Source organism: Rhinatrema bivittatum, chromosome 3 (genome assembly GCF_901001135.1).
Source record: "Rhinatrema bivittatum chromosome 3, aRhiBiv1.1, whole genome shotgun sequence".
NCBI classification, from domain to species: Eukaryota; Metazoa; Chordata; class Amphibia; order Gymnophiona; family Rhinatrematidae; genus Rhinatrema; species Rhinatrema bivittatum.
This window is the reverse complement of record NC_042617.1, coordinates 560,291,048-560,313,761: the sequence shown is the minus strand read 5'-3', so window position 1 is coordinate 560,313,761 and position 22,714 is coordinate 560,291,048. Positions and strand designations below refer to the sequence as shown.

The following is a 22,714-nucleotide window of genomic DNA, read 5'->3' as shown; positions in this document are numbered from 1 at the left end:
AAGAAAACACGGTGGAAGAAAAGTTCATCTGAGCCTCTACCAGTCTTCAACAATTCTGTTGGATTTGATGGCACACTGCAACCTGGTAATGGGCTGTGCTAAATGACTGCTACCTTGTACATTTCCGTACCCAAATTCCTAGCCATGTCCTTCTCAAGATGGCTGTCACTCGAATGCCATGAGGATGGGGGACACTTCCTGCTTTGTTTCCTTTTCTACATTTTATTAAGGGGTTTCTTGCTTTTAGAAAAGGATAAAGGGACAATCTGATTGGCTAAGAATGCCCGAATAATAATTTATCAATAAATATCAGATATTGTTTGTGTCTTATTGAATGACATTGCATGTTATGAGGGTTTGAACAAAGATTCCTTAATAGCCTCCATTGTAGTAAATCCCAATACCTGAACTGGACCTCAGGATTTCCTAAAGCAAAAGGTAAAATTAAATTACAGGAAAGACTTAACCAAGTAGTTGATGGAAGAAAAATGTATAGAAATGTTTGGCTCATATCCAGCATTAATATAATTATTCATATTGATGTTGTCCATTGCGCTACATTAATAGCGAATGTTTGTATGTCACAGGCTGCTCAACCTAGAGCATTTTATAGCCTGGGAAAGGTGCAAACCAGATGTTTTACTAATGACATCTTGCCAAAGATTATTATCCCAATGTAGTATTGATGTTTAGGGAGGTAGTAATGCATGGGGCACTCACTGCCAGGTGGTGCAGAAGTTCCCTGCTTTTAATGACTTATTTGTGGAATGAGTTTAAAATTGCACTTTGTTATGCTATCACAATGTGAGAATGTCCCAACAGCTAGCCCAATAGATGAATATGATGGTAGTTTCTGATGCCCTTGTCTCATTGGAAAAATCGACCTGTTTCTGAAGAGCTATTGAGGATGTTGTGTGTTTTTAATTCCTGATTATTTTTTGTTTTTTTCACACTGGGGCCATTAAACATTGTGGAGAATTGCAGTATTTCTAAAAGTCAGGCTGGGTTTCTGTGATCAGTGGGTTGTATCAGCATTCAATAATGTTGTATAATGTTGATTTCCGCTATCTTGTTTCTACACCAGGTATGCATTGAGACCTATGTTTCTAGCTGTCACCAGCGTAGTATTAACACAGCTGTGCGAGCAACTCTCAGCCAAATGTTGAGTGACTTGACTTTACAGTTGCGTCAAAAACAAGAGAACGTGGTGAGCCTTTGGCGTTTCTTCATATTTGCGGGCTGTGCTCTTGTCTGCATGCGGTATGCACTGTGTATCTGGGTGTTTATATAAATAATTACAATTAAAAAAAGAAAAAAGACTCTCTCTCCTTGGATGTGTTCCACAAGAGAGTCAGAGATGACATGCTTAACAAATAGTCTGTCAGAAATAGCAGAGCAGGCAAGTTGTTAAATGTGCTTTTACGTCTGCCATTCTTATTACGCCTGTAGAAAATAGTGGACCAAGAAAACTCAAATGACAAAATTGAAGGGCTACTGTCCTCACTCAATACAATCAAACATACACAATATGTGAGGATTAATTATGTTTTAACATTTCATCCGTTTGTTTTTCACCTTCAGAAATTGGTATCAGACTGCGTGCTCAATCGCTTAGGCTCTTGCCCTATACAGGGCTACAACCTCTTTCATGATGGCAATGGCACTAGAATAGTAACTTCATTTACCAATTTCACTAATGTACTCTTTTTATTATATATGCCAGTTTTTAACTTTTTATCGTTAAAAAAATTTTTTTTTTTAAATTTTTTACTTATCTTGCCAAATTGTCATGAATTTGGCAAGATAAGTAAAAAATTTAAAAAAAAATAAAAAATTTTTAAAACGATAAAAAAGTTAAAAACTGGCATATATAATAAAAAGAGTACATTAGTGAAATTGGTAAATGAAGTTACTATTCTAGTGCCATTGCCATCATGAAAGAGGTTGTAGCCCTGTATAGGGCAAGAGCCTAAGCGATTGAGCACGCAGTCTGATACCAATTTCTGAAGGTGAAAATCAAACGGATGAAATGTTAGAAAATAGTGGACCCGCATGTTAGTAGCCGAGTGAGCTTGCTGATGTCCATCTGCACTAAACATGTTACCTCTTTTTCTTTATTTACACTGAGATAGCGATAAGAATCAAAATGGCAATGTTGTAGGATGTGGCTGGAAGGTTCTTACCCATTTTCAGGACCTGTTTGCAGGCATTACTTACATCAGAATTAACTCCTAGTACAGAGATGCTTGCTTAGAATTTGAATATGGTCTGAAAATGCAGTTTCCAGCTGAGCTTCCTCTCCCATAGTATAGTAACGTAGTGAATGATGGCAGATAAAGAGCAAATGGTTCATCCACTCTGCCCAGCAAGAAACTTACAGTAGTAACTGTTGCTCCATGTAGGTTACTCTTATGCTTTCTGTTAAGGGTAATAACTGCTGCTTGATGCAGGTTACCCCCAGGCAGAAATGTTACACCTAAAGTTAGCATAGGTTACCTCTTTTTTTTTGGTTTCCATCCTTGAGTTTCTAGAGATCCGCAGTGTTTATCCCATGTCCTTTGAATTTCATTACCTTTTTTTGTCTTCACCACATCTTCCAAGAGGGCATTCCAGGCATCCACCACCCTCTCTGAAGAAATATTTCCTAATGTCAGTTCCGAGTCCACCCCACTCGGAGTTTCATATTGAGAACCCTAGTTCTACAATCTCCGTTCCAATGGAAAAGGTTTGATGTTTGTGCATCATTAATACCTTTCTGAAAATCTGTATCATATCTCCCCTGCACCTCTACTTCTCCAGGGTATACATATTCAGATCCTTCAGGGTCTTCTGATACAGACCTTAAACCATTTTGATTGCCTTTCTCTGGACTGCTTCCATGCTGTCTCTATCCTTTTTGAGATACGTTCTCCGGAACTGTACACAGTACTCCAGGTGAGTCCTCGCCAAGCCTGTACAAGGGCATAATCACCTCCTTTTTCCTGCTGGTTATTCCTCGCTCTGTGCAGTCCAGTATCCCTCTCACTTTAGCCACCACCTTGTCAAATTGGGGGTTTTTGCCTTTATTTATTTATTTTTTTGTAACTTTTTATTTTATCACAGTCAGTACATACATCAGGCATTATAATGTCAACAATGAAAGTTAAACAACCAATGTCCCACAGTCTGCAAAACAAAACACAGGCTAGCGCCGATAAAGAAAAAATTAAAGAGAGTTATAGAAGTTCCCAGTATGGGCCCCAAATCGACTCATACAGTTTAACCTGGTCATGTAGCATATAAATCAGCTTTTCCAATAAAGCCTCTGAGTGCAGCTGTGTCCTCCAATCCCCTAAAGTAGGAACTGATTTCCATTTCCAAGCAATAACAAAACGAGCAGTGAGTAACATCTGCTGCACTAAAATTCTACAATACCTCCTCGCCCATGGAGCCCTCCATAATCCCAAGAGGCAAAGTGCCAGAGAGAGAGAGGACGGGCTGCAATTAGACAGCCCACCCTTTGCCAAAAAGCAGCAATCCACCAAACGTGCAAGTACATCCCAGGGAGACCACAACCTCGCCAGCACAAGGGCGAGGAATCGGGAGAGATAAAAAGGGGACACTGATAAGTGTGCATAATTAGACAGACCAAAAACTCTGTCTGCTTAGCACAGATAGAGGATTTATGCGCACTTCGCCATATCCACTCCCTAGGAGACATGGGGAACAGGAGATCTACCTCCCATTGTTGTTCCACCCTCAGCACTGGATGAAGGTCCAACCCAGTCCAGCAGATGGCCCTATATAAGAGCTTCCTTTTAGCTGGGCCATTCGCCAACACCATCTCCAAAGGAGTAGGAGTAGATCAGTTCCAGCCTTCCCTCTCTCTCCTTCAGAGCTCCTGTTTCAATCTCTCATAATAAGAGTGAGAAGAGTCAGCAATATCAAACTCATCTTGAAGGTCAGTAAAGGATGACAATTGTTCCCCGACATACATTTTGCCCAAACAACATCGATCTGCCTCCCACCATTGCTTAGCTGCCCCCCCCCCCTCCACTGACGAAAGAGGAGACTAAGTCTGTACCTTCAGCCAGATGCCTCTCGAGGGCTAGCCAAGGTGTGGAAAAATCCCGATAAATCCATGTAAACACTCCCGAGAGATGGGCGGCCCAGAAATAGGCCTGCAGATCTGAAAAGACTATCCTGCCCCACTCCTTGGGTCTATACAGAGGGGTAGATTTTAAAAAATTGCGCGATCGCGTACTTTTGTTCGCGCACCAGGCGTGAACAAAAGTACGCTGGATTTTATAAGATACACGCGTAGCCGCGCGTATCTTATAAAATCCGGGGTCGGCGCGCACAAGGGGGTGCACATTTGTGCAACCTGCGCGCGCTGAGCCCAGCCCGCGCTACCTGTTTCCTCCGAGGCCGCTCCGATTTCGGAGCGGCCTCGGAGGGAACTTTCCTTCGCCCTCCCCCCACCTTCCCCCTCCCTAACCCCCCCCCTTATCTTTGTTGGCAGATTTACGCCTGCTAAAAGCAGATGTAAATCTGCGCGCGCCAGCACGCTGCTGGCGCGCCGACACCCAACCCGGGGGCTGGTCCGGAGGCCTCGACCACGTTCCCAAGCCGGCGCCACACCCCCGGGCCCGCCCCTGAAACGCTGCGTCGTTTCGGGAACGCCCCCTCCCCGCCCCTTTGACAAAGCCCCGGGACTTACGCTCGTCCCGGGGCTCTGTGCGCGCCGGCAGCCTATGCAAAATAGGCGCGCCGGCGCGCAGGGCTTTTAAAATCCGCCCCAATGTGCGGAGACCAACCCTGGCTACTCTCTCCTCCCATAAAAAGTCTAAAAGCGCACTAAGAGAAGAAACTCGAAGAGAGAAAGCAAGGAACATGCTGAAAAAGATAGAATAAACAAGGTAAAATGTTCATATTAATCGCATTACTTTTAAACCCCCCCCCCCCCCAAGAGAGATCACAGCCCCTCCATTCCAATAAATCTTGTTTAGTCTTAGTCACCAACGGGGCATAGTTCAGCCTGTACAGCGCATGTTAGTAGGAATATGAATACCCAGATATGTAAAAAAAAAAAAACTTTGTCACTCATTTGTACGGTGAAAAACAAGCGGGGGAGCATACGGGACCCATCAGAACCGATTAGAAAGACCACGGATTTATGATGATTAACCTTATAGCCTATTATTTAAATCTACACTATTAACGGGTTGTAACACTTAATATAACCCACCATTCACACAACCCCATAGTTTCTTATCAGTGTTCCTTTATGTGAAGATCCCGATTTTTTTTTTTTTTCTTTTTTTGTGTTTAATTCTATTTCCTTCACCACACCGTGTGTTGCCATTAAAAAATTATTAAAGATGGAGGTGAATGTCTCATTTCGTGACCTTAATCCACTAACTCCAAACCCATTGGAGTTAATGTTAGTCTACTTTATGTGTTGTAATCATCGACAATCCACCTCCCATCCAATTTACTTTATTCAAAAAAATCTAAAATCTCCCGTAGTTTCAAATTTTATTTTAATCCAGCACCAACTGCTTCACTCACTTTTTTTTCTTTTTGTTACCCGTCAAATACTTAACTTAGTGCTGCATCCTGCTTATTCAATGTCCTCCCTACAAGGCCTTGTTTCGAAACATCCAAGTTTCTTCTTCAGGGGAGATGACTAATCCAATGTTTTTCCTTCCAATATCTGCTTTGCACACACCAGCATAGGATCTGAATTGAACTAAGAAAGGAAAACATCGCCAGAGAGAACCCCTATGTCAAACTAACCAGTGATAACCCCCATCTCTGTCACCCATCTAACCCCCCCCCCCCCCAACCCCCCTTCCTGCCTGGCAGGATGAAAACTCCTAACAGATTATACTAGGAAAAACATAACAGCACAGCATATTCCTTCCTCCACCCATGGGCCCACCAAGGAGAAACCTTACAATCCCTGGTACCCCAGCAACACTAATCCATTGTGTAAAGAAAAAAGGATATCAGGCTGTGGGTTACTCAGGAGGCACCATCTGGTGCTGTTGCTGCATTCCTTTGGATTTTCTGAAGCAGTGCTCTCACATCTTGCACTGAATGGAACACCTCGGATTTGCCATCATGGAGGACTCTAAGTATTGCCAGATAAAGCATGGCGTAGGATAGGCTCCAATTGCATAGCTCGCGTTTGACCTCCAGAAAGGCTGTGTGATGGCACTGCACCTCAGCTGAATAATCTTGGAAGATTTATATACAGTGCCCCTGAAACTTAATTTCTTTCATTTTCCTGCTAGCATCTAGTAAGCAGCTTTTGTCCTGAAAGTTATGTTACCCACACGATCACAGCACGTGAGCGATCACTCTCTTTTGGAGCAGGGTCGAGTGCTCTGTGAGCGCAGTCTAATTTAACTTTACCTCCTCAACACTGTAGGCAGCCATTGAGAAAAGAAGCCCACTTGATCAGGCTCCTCTGCCGCTCTGGCACTCCTATAATGCGCAGGTTGTTGCGCCTGCTCCTTGAGGTTGTCCGGTTTCTCCAACACTTGTTTATGCCCTCTTTCCATCACCTCCAGCCTTTGTCACGTGGTGGTGAGCAACATTTCCAGCTCTTCTATGTGCTCGGTGAGGGAATCCAAGCGAGCTGTGGTCTCCCCCACCATGGACACCACCTGTAACACCTTTTCCACTACAGATTCCAACTTGGTGTCAAGACTAGAGTGTATTTTGTCCCCAACTTGGTTAATGGCTGCCCAAATCATCTCTGCGATATCCATGGGGAGCAGGTTGTCCGCCATGTTGTCTTCATCAGAGGCAGGCTCCTTGGTGAAGGCCGCTCTCTCTGCCACAGTTTTCTAGCAAGTCCACTTGGTGCGGGCTGTCTGATTCCCCCCACATCCTAGGCAAGGACTTCTTGGCCACCTTCTCCGCCATAATTTTCTATGATCTGGCCGCTGGCACTGAAGATCTGAGCCATTAATAAAGATTGGGGAAGGGAGCGTGGGGAAGCTGCGATTGCTCATTGCCGTGTCATCACATGACTCCCCTCTTTTTTTTTTTGCTTTTAGATCACTAGGCACTATCTCCCCAAGGTCCCTCTCCTCATCCCCCAAATGCATGACTTGGCACTTCTTTGGCATGGAATCCCAGCTGCCAAACTTTTCACTACTTTTCAAGCTTTTTAAAATTGCTTTTCATGCTCTCTACTCCTTCAGGTGTATCCACTCTTTTTGCAGATCTTAGAAGGCAAACTTTTTCTTCTAACCCCTCTAAAACTGATCCTTGTGACACTCTACTTTAACCCTCTTCTCTCTTCAGTATAGGTTCCATTTACCAAAGCACACAGTCTCCTGGCATCCAATTTGTATTCCATTCCACCACCTTGTCACCCACTCCCAGGCTTCTCATTTTATTCATGATCCTCCTATGCGGGGCCTTATCAAAAGCTTTGTTGAAATACAAGTTGGTTTTGGTTTTACCCCCGCCCAGTTACATTCTCCTTGTTGTAATGTATTTTCCAAGCTTTCAGTTATTATGTGAACCGGTATGATGTCCCCACTAATACCGGTATATAAAAGTTTCTAAAATAAATAAAATAAATAAATAAGTAAATCACATCAAGTGGTCTTCCTCTGGTGAAACCATGTTGCCTTGGGTCCAGCAACCCACCGGATTATAGTTGACTATCCTTTCCTTCAGCGGAGTCTCCATTAATTTTCCCACCAGCAAGCTGTGGCTAACTGGTCTAAGGTTTCCAGCTTCTTCTCTGCTATCACCTTTGGGAAGCAGGACCACAACTGCTCTCTTCCAATCTTGTGGCACCACTGCTGTTTCCAGGGATTTATTGAACAGGTCTTTCAGTGAACCTGCCAGCACATCTCTGGGCTCCCTTATTATCCTGGGATGTACCTCATCCAGCCCCATGGCCTTGTCCACTTTGTTTTCCTAGTTCTTTCCATACATTCTCTTCTGTAAAAGGAGTTGTGTCTACCCCACTCCCATCCATGGTCTTGTCAATCCGCAACAGTCCTACTCCAGGATCTTCTTTAGTGAACACGAACTGAAGTATTTAATATTTCTGCTGTTTTTTTCATCTTTCTCCACACATTGCTTCTTGTCTCCTTTCAGTTTTACAATCTCACCTCTGGCCTTCCTCCTTTCTCTGACATATTTAAAAAATATTTTGTTACCTTGTTTTACTTCTTTGGCGGTCTTTTCTCATACTTGATCTTTTCCTTTCCTGATTTCTTTCCTCACCTCCTTCAGCTTCACCAGATATTCCTCTCTATGTTCCTCTTTTTGGGATCCTTTGTACTTCTTGTACGCTGTTCTTTTTGCCTTTATATTTTCAGCCACCTTCTTTCAGAACCAGATCGATTTATTGTTCCCTCTTACTTTTTATTATTTTTCATAACAAAGGTTTGTTATCTTTATTATAGTCCCTTTTAATTTAGACCACTGTTGTTTGACCTCTCCCATCTTCTCCCAGTCTTCTGGCTCCTCCCCAGGGTATGTCCCTGTTTTACCAAAAATTCAAAACTGATCTTTGTGGGACTTGTCTCCATCCTGGCTGCTGTATTGAACCATACCATTTGATAATGATTGGTGCTCAGGTGAGCACCCAACTAGACCCTAGAGACATTATCTCCATTTATGAGAACAAACCCCCATGAGTTCCATCACCTCTAGAAGGGCATCTACTATCTCTTTACTTCTTGCAGATTGTGCAGTAGGGATTCTCCAGTCCACATCTGGCAGATTAAAATCTACAGCGAGCAACGCTTCCACCTTCTTTCCCACCTTGTAGATGTCTTCAACCAGATCTCAGTCCTAATCTGAGTTGGAGAACTGTAGACAACTCCAGTGTAAATGGAAGCATCATCTTCATTAGTGCTGAAATGCCATCAGAAGTTCTCAATGAAATCAAATCACTGTGGCACTGACACGTGAATTTCCAGTTACATCTAAAGTAGTGAATAATTTAAATGATACTTGGGATTCACTATACTGGATAGAAAACTTTTTAAAGGAAAAAAATGACTTGGACATAAAAGTCCAATTCCTATTTATTACTCTGCAATCACAGAATTCCAGTGCCACACTCAGCTGGTTTCACATCCATGCCATCACCATCTCTCTGGAAGCAGGCTGGCTTTTATATGTAAGGTTCCAAGACTGTTTCTCATGTCTATCAACCCAGCAAACATGGGGCCAGGAAAATGGGTGTTGCAATCAAGGATGTCCTACTTAGTACCTTAGTCGCTATCAAAAGGCTCCAGTCTTCCAGTCAACTTCACCATCTCTTCTGGAGCAAGCTCTCTTTATATAAAATTCCACAGTCTGTCACCATCTGATCACTCAATTCCCTGCCTTTCCCCTTCACACTCTGTTTTACTATTGTAATAAGTTGCAGTTCATCAAGAAAGAATAGTCACAAACTATCACTGGAATGAATCTTATCATTCACTTGAATTTTCTAACAATGTTATCTTATGCTTATTCTATTCAGATCTGAGGAAGGGAGTGTCAACTCCCTAAAGATAGTTAAGAAATGTAGCCCTTGTTTTTTATTTTTATATATATTTGTGTTTTTTTATATTTTTTTGCATTTTTGTTTTTGTTAACCAGGGGGTGGGGGGTGCTGTGGAAGGTAGAAGGCATGGACCATAGTCCATAGGAGTATAAAACTTCATCAATAACGAATATCAAAGTCATCCACTGTAGGCAGATTGCAACAACTCCCTCACAGCTTCACAATTCTACAACAGGCACTTCTCAAAAGCATTACAACATTTCACTTTAAGAGAGTACTAGCAGCTCTCTCTGGAGAAGGACAAAAAAATGAAACAAAGCAAGAAAACAAGGATTTATTTTTCCAGCCAGTACTAAAAACAGAAAGAGAAAACTAATAGGTTGGGCAAAATTATTATATACCTGCTAGATCTCTAGAAACACAAATTTTAAGGCATTCCTTTATTCAATTATTATAAATCCTTATTACATATACAAACAGGAAGCTAAGACGAAAAAAGGATCTCTGGTGTTTCTGCCCAGTGCTTAGCTAACAACCATGATCAAATTCTTGCATAACCCCTATACAGATATATCCAATTAAAGACCATCATTAATGTGAAATAGGAAACAGATGTTCACCCTAGACTGACAATTAGAACTCATTAGTGATTGTGTCATATGGATATCATTTCCAACAGTGTGCAGCCTTTATACAGTATTTCCAACAGTGTGCAGCCTTTATAAGTATTCACATAGTAAATGCCAATTTACCATCTTATACTAAATAACCTAAGCCCAGGTATAGTAAATGATTCCATTAAATCTCCCGTCTTCAGTTGAAATCCTTTATAAAGGGGAAGAATGAACCAGTTATGCCCCCTTACTTTACTAAAATACCTGTCTGAACGTGGCTTCTGTGTCACATGGTATGTCCCAGAGAGCATAGACCCCCATATGTTTTGAACCCCTAGGGATGATGCTTCAAGAGATGTTGTAAGCATGATATAGAAGGGAGTTTGTTCGGTTCAGTGAATCTTGAGTTGCAGTTGGACGTATACAACAGCAATAATTGGAGCTGACAGTCTGATACGTCACTGGAGAAATAGCTGGAGAGAGAGTGCCAGTCTCCTAGTGAAGCCCTGAAATCCTGGGAGAAACATGAAATACACACAGTACTGAATGTAATCCTCTCTGAAGTGCTGAAAAGCAGAATATAAATATAAATTACAAAAATAAAAATAAATAACTGTAAATTTCCAGGTAGTGAGGGCAATTGAAACAGTGAGTAAAAGGGAATCTTCCTAGCGCACACACATTGAAAGGATAACACTATACTCTATCCTATGATGCTGCTGGAAGAGAAAAGATTACTTGGATAATACCTATCCAAGAGGGAAGAGTTCATTAGAAATTGGAGTCAGATGGAGGGGAACTTTGATAAAATGAGGGAAATAGAAAAAAACTGAAAGGTGCAGCTGCAAAGGTTAAAAGTGTGCAACAGGCGTGGACATTGTTTAAAAATACAATCCTAGAGGCGCAGTCCATATGTATTCCACGCATTAAGAAAGGTGGAAGGAAGGCAAAACGATTACCGTCATGGTTAAAAGGTGAGGTGAAAGAGGCTATTTTAGCCAAAAAAACATCCTTCAAAAATTGGAAGAAGAATCCATCTGAAGAAAATAGGATAAAAACATAAGCATTGTCAAGTTAAGTGTAAAGAGAATTTGAAATGAAGTTGGCCATAGAGGCAAAAACTCATAATAAAATCTTTTTTAAATATATCCGAAGCAAGAAAACTGTGAGGGAGTTGGTTGGACTGTTAGATGACCGAGGGGTTAAAGGGGCTCTTAGGGAAGATAAGGCCATTGCAGAAAGACTAAATGAATTCTTTGCTTCGGTGTTTACTAATGAGGATGTTGGGGAGATACCAGTTCCAGAGATGATTTTCAAGGGTGATGAGTCAGATGAACTGAACCGCTGTGAACCTGGAAGATATAGTAGGCCAGACTGACAAACTAAAGAGTAGCATTAATAGCAAAAAAAACCCCATGAATTGAAAAGTGATTTGGCAGTACATACTATCTCAAGAAGGCTGGGAGAAGCAGCAGCACACTTGTGAAACTCCTTAAGCTCTTTCATGAGAATGTTATCCGGATCAGGATTCGATAAAATACCGGATCTTTGTATTGGAACTTTGAAACGGAACCCATTTGCCCAGCACAGAGAAGTAAAAATTGCAAAGTCCACATTCAGGCGCTGGCTGTCTACCAAAATTGGCCAGATAAACTTAGCCAGAGAGAGAGAGACACTTTATAAGGCTCTCATATTAGTCAACTATTTATACCACTGTAGGAGGGTGAACTAGTAACTCGAGGTGAGGTTTTGGTGGTGGTCTAGGGTTTGGGGGGCAATTTAAAAAGCACAGTCAGAGGTACAGACAGCACAGTACACATCGGTGAAGATTTGATGTGATTTGGAGTGAGGAAAGGGACACAAAGATGAGATTTCTTCAGTGTACTCTCGCCCTAGCATGATGCAATCTCTACCTGGCTGCTTTCAAGCTAGGGTGAGAGTACACTATTGAAATCTCATCTTTTTGTACCTTTCCTTATTCCAAATCACATCAAATCTTCACCGATGTATACTGTGCTGTTCGTACCTCTGACTGTGCATGTCAAACTGGCCCCCAGAACCTAGGCCACCACCAAAACCTCACCTCAAGGTACTAGTTGATCCTTCTACAGTGGTATAAATAGATTACAAATATGTATTTCACCTCAGAGGCTCTCTCTCTCTCCACCCCACCCCTCTCCCCTCTCCTGTCTGAAATGGGATTTGCAATATTTATCACACAGCATAACGCCAAGAAAAATGGTATAGTTATTTCCAGTGTTAAAACGAGCGATGATGTGCATTACGTTATCGTATGCAATGTTATACACCTCTCATTTTCATAAACTCTGCCCAAACTCCTCCCCTTTGACTAAATTTTGGAAAATTGCATATGCATCTCGCAATGTGAAAAATAATGGATGCGTTATGGCGTTACCGCGGGCGTTAGGACCATAACACCCGTGATAATGCCCTAACGCATTTTGATGAATGACCCTGTTAGCTAGATAGCATACGCCGCCCTAAAAAGTTAACCAGATAAAAGAAGGCCGGCCAGTGTGGTGGGATTTTTAAATCCTGCTATTTGTCTGGCTAAGTCCAAATGTAGCTAGACAAGTGGTTCTGAATATTGGGTTCTGCATACACTTAAATTGTGTCTGTATAGCAGTTTGTAAATATTTATCTTGGAAATAACTCCGACCAATCGGAAGCACAACTATTGGAGCTGTCTGAAGTAATTTCAGGTCTTGAGTATCTTAAAATAGTGCTGTCATAGAAAGGACTTGATCACACTTGTGTTTGAGTGCTTTCGCAGGCCGTCCAATACACCATCTGCTCAACCACACTTTAAAGAACCCTCCGACCATCAGGAATTGACCCCCTGAGCAAATGGTTGCATAAATAATTCAATTACTCTGAAAGATTACCTAACTGATTTTAAATCGAGCTCTTCATTCCATCCCATGGGTAGGACCTAATGATGAGTCTAGGCTGGGTGAGCATCTGTTGCCTGTTGCACATTAGTGATCATTTTTAATTGGATATATCTGAGTAGGGGTTATGTAGAAATTGATATTGGTTGTTTAGCTAAGTCTGCTGAAGAAGCCTGCCAGTTGCAGAATTCCATACAGTCCTTCTTAGCTTCCTGTTTTTACCTTTTTGTATGTAATGAGTTATGACAACTGAATAAAGACAGGCTTCAGAACTGAAGATATTTTTAGCATTTCTCAAGTCTACAAGTTTTAGAAAAGGTAGAGGGAACGTAGTTGATAAGTATTTCTTGGTAGATCTAGCAGAATGACTGTGTAACATAAACAGGTAAGGAAAATCTACAACTACTGTAGTCAGATGCATATTTCAGACAGACATCATGAGCTCTATTCTCTAATTTTAAACTGGAATAAAAAGTGGAAACACCATTTTGTCGGAAGGTGAGAAACTAACTTTATTTGTGGGTTTTTATAATCTTGGTTCTGACATAAATGATCAAAGTGGAGAACAAGTTAATCCAAGTAACAATCACGTATAAAACAAAACACAAAGTATACAAGGTAAAATATGTATAAGATATAGGCATTTAAAACCTTAGACATAATAGCTTACCTATCTCTTGTTATCCTGAAAACAAAAGGAACTGTTTTACCAGACCAGATGTTAGCCAGAGGGATGCTAGCATTCATAAGCAGCACAAAGAAGATGATCATGCATCAGTACAGGATGTTGGGGAGATGTCACGTAACGCATTGTATCCAGTTTTGTAGGGCATGCCTCAGAAAGGCTGAGGCGTTTCAAAAAGACGAACAGAATGGTTCAGGGCCTGCACCAAAAGCCTTTTAAGATGAAACATACGGACCTGAATATGTATATTGGAGGGGAATGGAGAGACGGGGGGGGGGGGAATATGGTAGACATTCAGATAACGGAAAAGAATAAATAATGCCAAAGAAGCAACATTTTTCAGCGGAAGTTTAGGAAATGCTAGAACAAGAGGTCATAATCCAAGGCTTAAAGGGGGAAGACTTGGGCGTAACATTTAAAAAAATATTTATTTATGGAAAATAATGGATGCATGGAACGGCCTCCTAGTGGAGACGGTGAAGGCAAAAATAGTAACACAATTCAAGAATGCACGAGATAAGCACATAGGATCCCCGATTTCAAAGAGGTGAAGGGAAAAAGCAAGAGATCAATGGGTGGGTCTTTGGCACTGTAACAGGAACGACACCAGGCAGAGTAGATGGGCCCTAGGATCTTTGTCTGCCATCCTGTTCTGTGTTAAAGGAATCTCCTTAGATTGTATGAGTTGCTCCCGTCTTCTTGCTTTCCTTCAGATTTAGTTTTGGTTTTTTTTACTAATTTAAACCGGCTGTATATGGCATTACGTTAGAAGTGCAGTGCGCCGAGTGAATTTTCCCGAAGAATAAAATGCAATCCATTAAGTGAGCAGTGACTTGTGGGGCACTTGGGCCTCATTTCTCAGTGTTTCGATAGAAGATTTTGTATTCACAATCTTCCCTTAAGCCTGCCTGGTATTTTTCACAGTTGTTATAAATGTGCTTATCCTTTCCAACTAGAATGTCGAAAGCCTAGAAGCCCTGCAGGAGTTTACGAGCAAAGGTACCTGAAACCAGCTTTTCTATCTTATGATGGTCCTTTTGAGACTGTGTTAGTTTTAGGATATCTAGCACAGGCCTAGAAGTAGTTTCTAGAGCTGCATTTACAAAGGAATTAAAATTCCACTGTGCTGTCTGTGAACATGAATTGCCCTCTCTCTGCTGCACACTAATGGCTTCAGCTGCTGCCTATAATTTCACATGGCCCTATCTTGGTATTTTGGCTGCTCTTCATGCCTCACATTGTGTAGCACTTGGATTCCAAATGGTCTGGAATGAGACCACATGTTTAACTGTGGAAAGAACCAGAGGAATGGTAATGCTGTGAATAAAGATGTCTGTGCAGTCGCCAGATGTGACACATCTGACGGTTTTTGAGTGAGTGTGTGTATGTCAGTGCTGGGAAAAGTAGCACTTTCCATGCATATATGTAAATGATAATGGCCAGGTTGTTAAGCTACTGAACTTTATTAACCCTTGACGTTGTAAAACTTTTATAAGAACCTGGAACATGGCAAGTACTGACTGCCCTTTCACTTATTTTTGGGACAGGACCAGGCACCTCTGTGGAGTCCCTCTGTGATGATATTGTCTCTGTCCTCACCGTCCTGTGCGAGAAGCTTCAGGCTGTGATAAAGTATGTATAAGATGAAGTGGGGATTGTAACTAATTCACGTTGCTTAGAATTCCTGTGCTGGCCCTCATCATGGCCGGTGTGTTTCATTTTGCTCTCCGCCATGAACGTAGGAGACAGGCAGACGACAATTTTTTCTGAAAGAAAGAGAGAAAATGTTTCTTTTGCCAAGGTTATGAACTGGAAAGACCAAATAGTTCTCTAACAGTCTGCGTGCAAGTCAGATCCTGTTCCAATTTTCCAAACTAGTTTCCTCCTCATGTGCAATGCAGACCCCCATCACCTCACTGTCTTCTCTATAGAGTCATTTTCTTTAAAGACGCTGAGGAGAAATGACGCACACGTTCATTTACTGAGCATCTGCAAGATAATGTTCTTTAATTCAATGAGGGATGCTGCTGCCCTTCAGTCTTTTGTATTTGCTTTAGGCTTGCTGGCTCACCTCCTTAGTGTTGTTTATGGATGAGGTTTAAAGGTAGGTCATTGTGCGGCTAAGCCCAATGCTGCATGTCTAATGTTAGATGCATAAAAAAGGATGCACATTTCCAAAGAATATTGGACATCCAGTTTTGGGACTTGGAATTTTCCTACCTCCGATTGTAGATGCGCTGTATTTTAGACGACCAAAAATAAAGTTAAATTTCATAATGTTAGACATTTAAGAGGTAATTTTAAAAATGCCTGCATTGATGCAAAGTCTGCAAATAGGGCCAGATTTTATAACATGCGCGCGGGCGTAGATTTGTTCGCGCAACCTGGCGTGAACAAATCTACGCCTGATTTTATAACATGCGTGCGCTGCTGCGCGCATGTTATAAAATCCAGGGTCGGCGTGCGCAGGGGGCTGCACAATTGTGCAACCTGCGCGCGCCGAGCAGCCTGCCTCCGTTCCCTCCAAAGCCACTCCGAAATCGGAGCGGCCTTGGAGGGAACTTTCCTTCCGCCCCCCCCCAGCCCTAACTAAAACCACCCCCTGACCTTTTTTGAAGAAGTTATGCCTGCCTCTGGGCAGGCATAACTTGCGCGCACCGGCTCTCCATCCCATGGCCCGGTGGCTGTTCCGAAGGCCTCAGCCCCGCCCCCGGAACGCCCATTTTTTTCAAGCCCCGGGACTGGGCTTACGCGCGCCGCCGAGCCTATGCAAGATAGGCTCGGCGCGCTCAGGGGGAGGCAGGGGTAGGTTTTCAGGGGTTGCGCACGTATCTTACACGCGCAACCCTTTGAAAATCTACCCCATAGTTTTTACCTGTAGAGTTCACGCTAATTTTCAAAGTGAAAATAAGCAGATACTTTCCCTTTTGGAAAATATTCCAGGAAAACACACGGTCACGTGCGTAGATTTTCTGAGAAAAACGACATGCATGCTTTTGAAAACTCTAAAGTCTTGCAGGTAAGTCCAAACCCTGCCTCTGGGACCACCTTCCCCAGCTGCGGGTGAATGTGCTCGCGTAGAAGCCCTGTTCATGCACTTTTATGCACAAATGGGTTGGGCGATTTTTCTAAAAACCCGTTTCTGTGGCTGAAGCACCTTTAAAAGTTTTTTTTATATACCGTAAATAGTCAGGGGATGACCGTCTAAGTGGAAATGGCTTCGACAAGCGATTTGCTTGCATTGTTGCAAAGGTCCACGGGTTACGTTTCCTTGCGGTCTTTGCACCAGTTCTCAAATGGAAAGAATGAATGTACATCCCCTTTAAAAATTGCCTAAGGAGAAAGCTACCTGCAGCGATTCACATTCTGCTTTTGCACAAATATTGTTCTCTGGAAAAACAGATGGAAGTTTTCAAGCCTGTGCTCATACGTCGGCCCATGCCCAAATACGTGGTTATTTCGTTAACATACGCACGCGCGCATGTTGTAAAATAGACTCGCTGCGTGCACGTGGGAACCAAATTTTAAGTGTGCCGTGAGCACGCAAATCCCACTTCTGCTGCATAAATCAGGGGGATTTTAAAAGGGGTGCGCACTGACATCATTTCCAGCTTTGCCAGTTCATCTTCAGTTCGCCCAGTTAAGAGAGAGAGGTCCTCCAACCCCCTCCCCCTCCCCCCTCCCCCGTTTGATAGCCTTCACTCCCCCCAGTTAGCCCTGGCCCTTAAAACATCGCAGATCTGCCTAGTTTTCTTTAAATTTTAACGTACACAGCATCTATAGCAGAAGTAAAGTTACGCAGCGGGGGGGGGGGGGGGGTGTCACATAAATATTTACGGACACATCTCGAGTTTCCGCCCCTTTTTTGAAAACTTTGGAGATGAGGGCGCGGCGGCATTTCCATGTGTATCTTGGATTCTAAAATGCGCTCGGTGCGCGCAAGCCCGACTTACTCGCACATCCCCTGATTGATGGGCGCATCGGGCTTTTAAATTCACGTTAATGTGCATAGTTTGAAAATGCAAAACTATATCTATTTTGACTCCCATAACCTAACCCCCCCACCTCTTTCCCATCAGGGAAAAGTGCATTCGTCAGTGAGGCATTTGCATATTTTTACCCAGAGAAATAGGGGGACAATTTTTAGATTGGTGGGGACTAAAATAAACACTTAGAGCCAGCTGCTTGAGGTGAAAACTCCTTTTGTTGAAAACAAATATAAAAAAATATATATCTTATGGAGAGAACGGCAGATCACCATGCATGAAACAGATCATTTCTCTCAAAGATTGTTCACTGATACCAGGCTCTATATAGGGTTAACACCTCTAATCTCTTCACCAGTTAGGGCCTTAAAACGCATTGCGAGATGCATATGCAAATTCTAAAAATGTAGTCAGAAGGGAGGAGTTTGGGTGGAGTTTATGAAAATGAGGGGTGTTTAACGTTGCATGTGATAGCGTAATGCTCGCTATCGCATGATTTATCACTGGGAATAGCCACACCTTTTTTTCAGGGCTTTATGCTGTGTATTATTCCCGAATATTTATCACAGTTCCCATTTCATGCAGGGAGAGGGGAGGAGAGAGAGAGCCTCTGGGGAGGCACACATGTTAGGCAACTTTCTATACCACTGTAAGAGGGGCTTCCAGCATTATTATCAGAGCAATGCTGAAAGTGGCCGGGATCACATTTTGCAGTGATCCCGACGTACAAATAGGAAGGCTATGAGGGTAGTTCAGACGGGAGAAAAAAAATGGCATGAAGCAGACATATTGAAAGTCAGAGGGGCACAAATTGTACATACCTTGTGTGGCTTTCAGCGCAGAGAAGAACACAGGTGGGGAATGTGAGAATGTTTTCTAAACTTTGATTAGGCATTTGAGTTTGATTTTAGGCATCTAACTGCCTCACGACATTTTGGAAATATCTAAGATTCCTTGTCCCAGATCAGTGCTGCAGGGGCTAGTGGTTATATTTGCTGCTTTACATAATTTAGTTTTCTTTGCATATTTCTGACATTTATTATCCCTACACTTCAGTGCATCTGGTTTTTCATTGGTGCATTCAACAACTTTCTTTTTTCTCATAGTTGGTTACAATAAAAGTATGTAATTTTTTATTACTTTTTTTTTTTAGCTCGGTATGGTGACTCTCGGACTTGGAGTGTTGTTGCCATGGGTTGTTTTTATCCATCTCTATCAGATGCGATTTTGACATCCTTGTTATTTATTTATTAAATTTATATTTCACATAATCAGTCATAACATTAAAAGTGAAGTACAAACTCACATTCATAATAAAAAAAAAAAAAAAATATATATATATATATATATAAACTTTAGCATTATTTTTCAAACCACTCAAAACCGTTCCGCAGTTCATTCTTTGGAGAGGGCTCTGTCAAGCAGTACTTTGTATGTTTATTTGATATCTTAAAAAAAAAACAAAAAATGGCAAAGCTTGTGGCTAATCCTCTGCAACAGTAAAGCAGCAGGCACTTGGATCCTGCCATTTTTGTATCACTTTTAGATTAATTGTTTTTCCAGGAGGCACTGCAGGGTCAGCAGCGTAGGAGACAGAAGGGGATGGAAAAGGTGCGTGGTGAACCACAGTTGTTGGTATATTAAAGTAAAAAAGCCAGCAGAGAGAGCCGCTGATCAGGAGCTCTGCAGCTGATCCTCCGTGGGGGTCCTATAGCGAGTAAATGTAATGAAGGATTCTAATTACTGTAAATGTAGTAGCAGATGGTATAATGCAGATAGGATAAATAGCATTACTAAACCTGCATCAAGAAAAGGGACGTTTTAGGCCCCATACTGGCTACATTTTCTGATGATAATGCCTAGCTGAATATATCGGTCCCAGTTTCTGTGATATTGGAACTTACTTCTTGGGGCTTTTGGGGGGGATGGTGGGGTAAAAGGAGTCGTTCCTCCTTTCTCCTTTTTTTTTTCTACCAGCTCAATGACAGTTGTTGGGATCTTGGTACCATGAGTCTTCATGTGCGAACTACCTGAGGAATTTTCCCCTTTTCTAATAGATTCACCCTCTCACTGTTCCTCTAGTCTGGTGGTTGCAGCAGTGGGCCTGAGGCCGAGAGTCATGCACCAGTGCTCCTTCCAGAATCCTGGATTATGGTCCCCACATCCCGCCCCCCCAGTTAATGATGACCGTGACTCCTCCAGGGACTGTGGATTCTCTGTGACATCCCCAGCCCCCACCTTGACCCAGAGTGTGGAAGACCTGACTTGGGGATCAAACCAAGGATCTTCCACATGAAAAGTGCACAATTTGCCCAGAACTACTGGCCATGGAATTTGCTTTTTGCTCATAGAGGCAAAGTATATTAGTATATCTCTCATATGTACATATTGGCTAACGCCGTGCCATGAAAGCATAGGAAGGGGATGGTCTTGTGACTTTAGACACAGCCTAGCCCCACGTAGTGTTTTAACTCCCATCTTATCAGACTGCAGAAACTGTTCACTGGGAAATCAAGACTACAGTGCATATGCAGATTTAAAAAACAAAACAGGGCAGGTTTCTTGACTCTAATGAGTAGGTGCCATCTGGCAGCTTTGATTTTTTGCATATTCCCTGAAAACCTGATTCCCTTAGATCCATTGATATTTTTAAGTTTCCATCCAAGGACAAGCAGGATATCAGTCCTCACAAATGGGTGATATCATCAGACTGAGCCTGGCACAGAATCTTTTCTTCAAAGTTTCTAAAACTGCCCCTCTGAGCTGGTGCAGCATGCCATATGCGATATGTACTTGTACATGATCTTCGGTATAAAAAAGTATTTAAATAAATAAATAAATAAATATTGCCCCTTCAGTCTCTTCGTTTCTGTGCAGCTCACTGTTGCGGATTCTTGCTCTCTTGTTGTCCCTGGATCCTTTAGTATCCTTCCTGGCAGGAACTGTTTGTTGTGGGGTTCCAGTGTCTTGTTTCTTACCCTTTTAGTTTAGTAGGAGGGATTTTAGGTCTGTTTTGTAAGATTCTGATCTTTTTCAGCATTGGTGTCGTGCACCGGCATCAGTGAGCAGAGGTTACATCGACCACAGATTGGTCAAGTCATTTGATTTCACTGTGCTATTTTTTTGTTTGGTTTCCTGAATGGGGAAAACTACTAGTGGCTTCCAGGGGTGCCTTTTCTGTGATAGGGTTATGTCTGTCACGGATTCCCATGATAAATGTGTTCATGCTTGGAATCAGCCATTACATCCAGGAGTGCATGACTATGATCCGTAGGGGTTGTAGGAACTGGTTTGACCTTTATAGAAAAGCACTTCAGAAATTGTAAGTCTAGCCCATCAGTATTGGCATCTGCATAATCGACACAGATTTCCAGGAGCTACATTGGACACTGATGATGCAATAGCATTGAGAGGGCATTGAATCCTCTCAACACTGAGCACTGGGAAGATGTCTTCCTCCCACCTGAAGAAGGCAGCCTCTTCGGTTCCAGCATTGAGCAAAGGCCAAGAACTATCAGCATCAGGCTCTGTCGATGTATGATAGCAAAAGTGGGGATATTCTGGCTGAAGCCATGAAAAACCTAAAGCCTTCCTGTGACCAGTAGAACACATCCTCGATTCATTCCCAGGAATCGCAACAGTCTCCAGGGATCCATGTGTCTGCCATTAATATCAGCAATCTTTGAGGAACAGATGGTCAGGAAGATCCAGTAGGCCTTAGTCAAAGCAATGTGAAGCATTGGTGCACTACCATCGAGTGTATCAGTGTCGAAACAGTCCGATGTCCAGCTAATTCTATAGGCTGTAAAGCCCCCAATTTTTTCAGGCACTGGTCGGTACTGATTTTGGTTCCTGTAGGAAAATCAATATTGATGTTTGCCACATCAGTGGTGATCTCCAGCCCATTGGGAAAGCAAACTTCCATGAGATGAAGGAGTTCATCACGGTCTAGGTCCCAATAGTCATGTGCTCCCTTCTCTGAGGCGTTGTCTGTAGCCGGACGTGCTCCCTTCTCTGAGGCCTTGTCTGTAGCCGGACAAGATCTGGATACTCACCCAGCCTAGCAGTTGGGCTCAGATTCAAAATACTCATGGGGTTAGAATGGTGGATTTGGAGATTTCTCTGGTCAAATGGAATTGACAGGCCTTGCTTCTTCAAAAATCACAGGGACTGCTTGCCTAGATTTGGGACCACGATACTATGACCCTGAAGGTCTTCTCTATATATCTCTCTGCTTCAGTTCCTCCAGGTCTGCCACTCTGGTCTCCAGAGATTGGACCTGTTCTCCAAGAGCCAGGAGCTCTTGGCACAGGGTGCCCTACATACAACTGTTCATCAACAGGCAAGTAATAGGGATGTGCATTTGTTTCATTTGTTTCATTTGTTTCGGAGTTACTTGCGTAACCCCCGGGACTTTATAGTACATGCGTAAAAAAATGGATAATCTGTGCTTAAGTCAAGCCATTAAAAGTACACGCATACTATCCAGAATGCAAGTATTCCGAAACAAATGAAGCAAAAGCTCATGTTTAGCAGGAAATAATACACATAGCACTTGGTGCAAAAGACTGGATGTCCCCCATCTCGCTGCATCACTTGTGTCTTCATCTTAATTTTGTTGAGTTAGTGAAGTTTTAAAAACTGATTAACATGAGTATATATCTCTGTTTAAGGGTTATAAATTTGTTTTATTTATTAGGAGGTCCATTTCAGAGGCTTTTAGCTGGATAACTCACAGGTTATTTGGTTATATGCTGAATTTTGAATATTTCCTCCACTTATCTAGCTAAACCAGCCCGATATCTCATTATGTAGCTAAAATCTAGCTAGATAACTTGGGGCATTCAGGCTAACTGGTCCTGCTGTAGAGCTGTTCTAAATTTAGCCAGATAGGTGGATACGTTTATCGTTAAGATAGCCATCCACCTAGTGAATTTGCCTCCAAAGTTAGCTGGATAAGTTTATCTGGCCAACTCTGCAACTTGGTCAGTGACTAAATATGG

The 22,714-nt window shown here is 42.4% G+C and overlaps 1 protein-coding gene across 2 annotated transcripts in view; it reads left to right on the top strand.

Annotated features, from left to right (window-relative positions):
* The window catches only part of ARFGEF3 (ARFGEF family member 3), a 301,053-nt gene that overhangs the window by 125,736 nt on the left and 152,603 nt on the right, over positions 1 to 22,714 (top strand). For both annotated transcript variants that reach the window (XM_029596476.1, XM_029596474.1), the window contains 3 exons: positions 1,085 to 1,207; positions 14,682 to 14,724; positions 15,273 to 15,357. In XM_029596476.1, coding sequence (XP_029452336.1) covers positions 1,085 to 1,207; positions 14,682 to 14,724; positions 15,273 to 15,357 — 251 coding nt within the window. The remainder of the gene's footprint in view (positions 1 to 1,084; positions 1,208 to 14,681; positions 14,725 to 15,272; positions 15,358 to 22,714) is intronic.